The sequence below is a fragment of the Lytechinus pictus genome, chromosome 10 (assembly GCF_037042905.1).
Source record: "Lytechinus pictus isolate F3 Inbred chromosome 10, Lp3.0, whole genome shotgun sequence".
NCBI lineage: Eukaryota > Metazoa > Echinodermata > Echinoidea > Temnopleuroida > Toxopneustidae > Lytechinus > Lytechinus pictus.
The window spans coordinates 8,965,609-8,971,608 of record NC_087254.1 but is presented as its reverse complement, the minus strand read 5'-3'; the positions used below and the strand labels follow the sequence as shown (position 1 = coordinate 8,971,608).

General features: G+C 39.3%; 1 protein-coding gene across 1 annotated transcript in view; it reads left to right on the top strand.

Annotated features, from left to right (window-relative positions):
* The first annotated feature begins 1,143 nt into the window (after positions 1-1,143).
* LOC129269712 (rab11 family-interacting protein 4-like) overlaps positions 1,144-6,000 on the top strand; it is a 39,717-nt gene continuing 34,860 nt past the window's right edge. The window contains exons 1-2 of the mRNA XM_064105278.1: positions 1,144-2,077; positions 4,732-4,874. Of these exons, the coding sequence (XP_063961348.1) occupies positions 2,069-2,077; positions 4,732-4,874 (152 nt within the window). The 5' untranslated portion in view covers positions 1,144-2,068. The remainder of the gene's footprint in view (positions 2,078-4,731; positions 4,875-6,000) is intronic.

Here is a 6,000-nt window from a genome sequence, read left to right as displayed (position 1 = left end):
GAAGAGTAGATCGACAGTTTTCTATAGGTAGAAGGACTTGGTTTATCAGAATATAGAGGTATGTATGTTATATTGTGGTTGGCATTATAGAACAATATTGTTTGTAATATATAATCATATTGCTGCGTTGAAGTATTGTATGTAGGCCGCCTGTACTACACTGTATGCCATTGTATATGAACTTATTGCCCAAATGCATGAAGGCAGGTTTAGCTTCTGGTTAAATTGTGACTTGTGTCACTCGACATCATGGGCTAAAATTAATCCCTCCGTGCAGCTAGGCCTTTACAAAAAGTATGCAATTCATGTAAATGGAATAGTAGCATGTCAGAATGCATTTTGTTGCATCATTTGACATTGGTTGATGTAATTTGACCAATGGATGAACTTCTGTGAAGAGCAAAATAAACCATGGTAACCCATTGGTTGTGTGATAATCCACCTTTGTGAATGTGGGCCAAGAAATTACAATAATTTGCTGAGGGGTGCAGATTTTTCAACAAAAAAAATAGGCCTGAAAGATAGATTTGATTAGCAGGAACTACCAGATGAGCTGCCAAAATCAAATTGATTATTTGAGATAACATTTTGATGTATGCGAGTGTGTTATTCAATGTTAAAGAAGATTATCTGAAGAGAAAAAATAAATAACATAGGTACTAGACCTTGAGTGTGTCTTAATTCTTACACTATTTACAGCAAAATACATAAAATTTGATTTTTATGTAATCCCCATATGAACTGGGTGCGGTTTAGATTGATCCTTTGGATGTGAACAGGGTCAATGTTTGCAAATCAGGCGGTGCTATGACCTGTGGACCATCTGGAACTCACATTTTCATTATTCTTCCCTCCTCTTTTTATATTTCACTTTAATTTGTATCATATTCCTGGGCTATGACAAGATAAGATCTGGATTCAGTGTACTGGTAATGTCCATGAGGATGGATTATCCGTTCAAAGTCCGGTCATTATTTCGTCATATATTTTTTGAGGACACAATTGGAAACATAATCTCCCCTTGATGGTAGAGAGACTGATGGAGTACAAAGGTCTAGTCTATAGATATAACTTGATAAGCCATTATGCTAATGAGGGTTCGCTCAAGCGAAGTCCTATCTTTGTCCTCTGTTACTCACCATTGTAAAAGGGGTGTTGCTATTGTCTGATGCCATAAAAGGGAACAAGGTATTAAAATGCTGACTGTTTGAACGTGATTCCCATGGACTCCTAGCTCTCATCTCTCTAAAAGCTGAGTGAAAAGCCGTGGCATTAACAACAGTGTACTCATGATAAACGAATGAGGACAAATGCATGGTTCGTCTGTGTTTTGATTGCATCATGGTGTCTGGAAGAACATGAGAGACTGACTACATTGAGAACTTAAATCACTTGATCAGCAACCTGATGAGCCGGGCCATGCTGTGGTGATATCAAACTCTTACGGATGTTGTGCCTCTGAACTGCACTTGACACTTGACAACCTGATCTAATCAGGAGGGAGACAGAGGCGGTCAACAGTTCTGATTTTTCATTCTGCCCGTTGGTTGAGGTGGGAGTGTGTAGGATATGGGAGGTGATATTTATTTTGGACATATAAAGCCGTGATTAATCAACAGGCTGACTTTGCGCAGGAAGTTATCTAGCCGTTATGTCGTAGGCTTCGTACAGTGATGCGCCAACTGCTAAGTGATTATATTGACAAATAGAAATCGACGAGAGACTTGACATTGTTTTTATTTTCCTGGCTGTGGTATTGATTGCAACAGGAGTTTATATGCGGTTTCATTTCCTTCCTGCGATTGGATTCCCCGTAATTAAACCGTGACTCCCGGCTGATCACCGCCGGCTCTTTATCCCTTGGGAGGTGGAGTGGTTGTAAACATTTCGTAGCCAGAGTCGGGTTCATTTTCATTTGGGAGGCTGGCTACAGGCACCTTTCAAATATCAACAGTCAATACATTTGGATCAATTGAATTGCCCTTTCCTGATATAACTGTAGTCCAGTAACATGAACTGATTTTGCTGGTGGTATATGTATATGCTGTGTATTGAGTGAATAACCAGCATGTCTCAGGTTAGTACAGTGTATAAAAAAAATCACTGCTTCTTTGGGGCAACTTTTCTTATTCCTACACCAAAGATTATTTCCTGGTGAATGTTATTGTTTTGGGCACATTGCTCTTTATTATTACTGTATTATGCAGGCCTATAGTGAGTATTTTGTTGAAAATCATATCATGTTGTCGACTACTGAACACGTAGTAGAAACCATTGCCATTGATTGTGTATTCTGTATGCTTGAGATGACTCAGTATTGGTTCTATTGATTGTAGGATAAACAGTTCACATCTGAGGCAAGATACATGTTGAATGGAAGTATTGCTTACATGGGTTGAAGTTGTTTTTTTTTTAGACAGGAATTTTATGACAATCTGATCTGGAATAATTTATCTATAGAGTCTTTCAGATTTTCTGTAATAATTAATGAATGAAAGTCTTTTAGAGTAGCATTCATATGTATGCTTCATAATTTTAATCTCTGTTTGTATTTGGTCTACACAACTATGAATAATATCTGCATTTAGGGCTATACCGTTGGAACAAGGAGGATCCCCTTTGGTCAAACTATATATTTTCCTTCCCTTTTTATAGTTTAATCGTGTCGGATGCCTTGGAATTCATCTCTCCCAAGGAAAGTGGCATTGTGATCGAATGCCTTTTCCTGCAACTGCCACATGTATTTGAATGGTACATGTAGACGCCACTTTTAGGTTTATCAATTCAAGTGTTTTTGTACATGTATGTTGTATAATTTCTTCATGTAGTGTTGGTACAAATTTGAGAATTCGTGTTAATTTCTGAAACAGTTGTAAAGTTATTCTGTATTGATGTTTAATCCTTGATCCAGGCATCCAAGATTCTAGAAGAGTCGAGAGTGCTGTGGATGGTGGATTCTAGCATTTTGAATTCAATTGCTTTCTTTACAGATCATACTTGCCATTACCTTTAATAATATTTCAATTCTTGATGGAGATATGCTGTTTTCTTCACGTAGGCATACAGTATGTAGTCTCATGAGGCCCAGAGGGGAACGGACTACGATGAAAGCAGCTCCCCTCCGGGATATATAAGACACAAATCCAGCATCATTAGAGATAATTGAACATGGTTTACGTCTACCACATTCGAGATAATTAAATTTTTTAAGGACAAGTCCACCCCAACAAAAAGTTGATTTCAATAAAAAGAGAAAAATCCAACAAGCATAACACTGAAAGTTTCATCAAATTTTTTTGGGAGGACAATTATGATTTATAAAAAAAAAAAAGATGATTTATGGAGACTTTGTGTGGGTTAATTAACCCACACAAAGTCTCCATAAATCATCTTTTTTTTACCTACAGGTGTACTGTAATATTCTATCTCTAAAATATATTCTCTTATTAAGTGGAAATGACTCTCACATCTCCTCATGATTGAAATTAATGTCATGTTGTTTTGTGCAGACAAGAATAAACATAGAGAATGATTTGGGCTTTTAAACCATCACAATCAAATATTTGAATTTTCCTACTCAATGCCATTGTTCCAGACCTACATGTATACTCGCAAGAAATGCTAACTTGGCCAAACAATGAGTTTCAGAAATATTCTTTTAACAGTACTGTATACTCTCAGAAAAATTATACTTCAGGGGGGGGGGGGGAATTACCTGCTTGTAAAAGTGACACTATCTATTTCCTAAATTGAATCAGGGGGTAATGCACAACTTTTGTTTAATATACCCTATTTTCTTCTTCCTTTTCTTCCTCTTTTTTAAAAACTACTTGAATTATCATAGGGGGTGTTTCCCTTGTCCCCCCCCCCCTCCGTAGCGCCACCCTGGTGTCACTTCTATTGGTTACAGAAGAATATGTTCTCAGGTGTGACAGTGTTATCATCTGTATCCCATGAAGAAGATGACTTTGTTTTACTTGTGAAAGTGACCCAGAAAGGACTACCGCAGATATATTATTCATCAAGGGGGTGTTTCACAAAGATGTGCACTTGATTCTTAGTTGCATGTTCAGCATAATGGCACTTCATCAAGGGGGTGTTTCACAAAGATGTGCACACTTGATTCTTAGTTGCATGTTCAGCATAATGGCACTTCAGTGCATTGGTCAGATCATATATATGCTATTATTTACATGTACACCTGAGCATAATGAGCCATGGCCACACATGGTGTGTATTGTGTAAGGGACAAAATTTCTATAAAAAAGCTATGAATGAGCAAAGCGAGTGACCAAAAAAGTTTGACCTTTATATTTACAAAAATCTGTTTTTTTTTTATAGATTATGTTTAATATGGTAGGCCTATTTAGAAAATAGAATCATGTTTCACTCATTTTCCCTTCCTCTTTGTTGTTTTTCTGCTTTTATTTATTAGTTTTGAAAATGTTTGGGTCCATGGCCCTCGGCTCAACCCCCCGTCTGTATGCAATCGCTATTGCATATCAATTGGTAAGATTGAGCATTAAATATCATGTGTGCATTAGCACTTAAGAATGATTATAATGCTCTGTGAAACCACTCAGGTCTCTCATCTTGGTTTGGTTTTCTTTGGATGTATCAGCATCAAGAAGGTGTGAAGACTCACCACATTCCCGCTTCATAATCTTGCAAGCGATGACCATCACTTTTTCATAATCCTGCGTGTCTGCCCTTTCCTTTCTCTCCCGCCAGACTTCTGAGAGCACCTACAACGAGTACGATGACAGTGCGATTACAGACATGAGCGAGGAGGGGACGTCGTCGCCGAGCCCCCTCATCAACCTGGAGATGGATGAGGGCGTGGAAGCCTTGATGACCATGGACTTCATTCCTAGGTGAGTACTTGGGCAGCATCTGACATTTGCCTCTCTCCATCCAGGTGTACTCAATGGGTACCCGGTAGGAAGGATCCTAGAATGCTTGAGCACCTGATCAGGGAAACTGTGCTAAAGCATGTGTTCATGTAGAAATATTGTTATAACTTCTGAAGGTTTCCATGGCGAAGAAGAATAGTGTAGTAGGTTTCACGGTACACCATGTATCTTTCTTGGGCAGATGTTGGTCCTGAAAAGGACCACCCAATCTCGACGCAACTCCAAGGACCTCCCTGGAGTTTACCGAATTCCTTGTGAATGCGGTAAAGTTTACATCGGAGAGACGGGTCGTTCCTTCAACACTCGGATTAAGGAACACAAGGCCCATGGTAGGAGAGACGAGAGGGAAAAATCTGCAATCATCGATCATGCCCATACGCATGATCACCGGATTCTTTGGGATGAGAGTAGACTGGTCACCCGTGTCCCCTACTGGCATCAGCGGAGAGTCAGAGAAGCGTTGGAGATTGAGGAACATAACACTGTTTCTCAAGACAGCGGCCTCCAACTCAGCAATATCTGGCTTACCATTCTAGACAAAGAGGCTAATTTGCCTAATTAGCCTACCCGGACGTTCCACACACGTGTGAGCACTGCAGTGCATGGGCAGAAGTGGTGACTATTGTCATTTACATGTATGCTAATCCTAGCGGGAATGATAACTGACAGCATTTCCGGTCATCGCTGGTTTTGCGCGCCCAATTTGTGTGTTGTCACCCATGTCCGCATATGTGGATGTCATGTGACCTATCTAGCCAATCAGAGACATGTACCCTGCGAGATACCGTGCATACGGCACTTCGACAGAGTATATAAGGCCTGCTTTAATTTACAAACTTTGCTCATTTTCTGAGGACGACAAGAACACACTTGTCGAAACGTCGAGATTGGGTGGTCCTTTACAGGACCAACATCTGCCCAAGAAAGATACATGGTGTACCGTGAAACCTACTACACTAGAAACATTGTATTACATGTTAGTGCTACATGTATGTTGCATACAGGTATTATAATTATTATCGTCATTTTTAAAGGAGAATGAAACCCTTGAAACCAGCTGAATCTATATCAAAGAGAAAAATCAAAG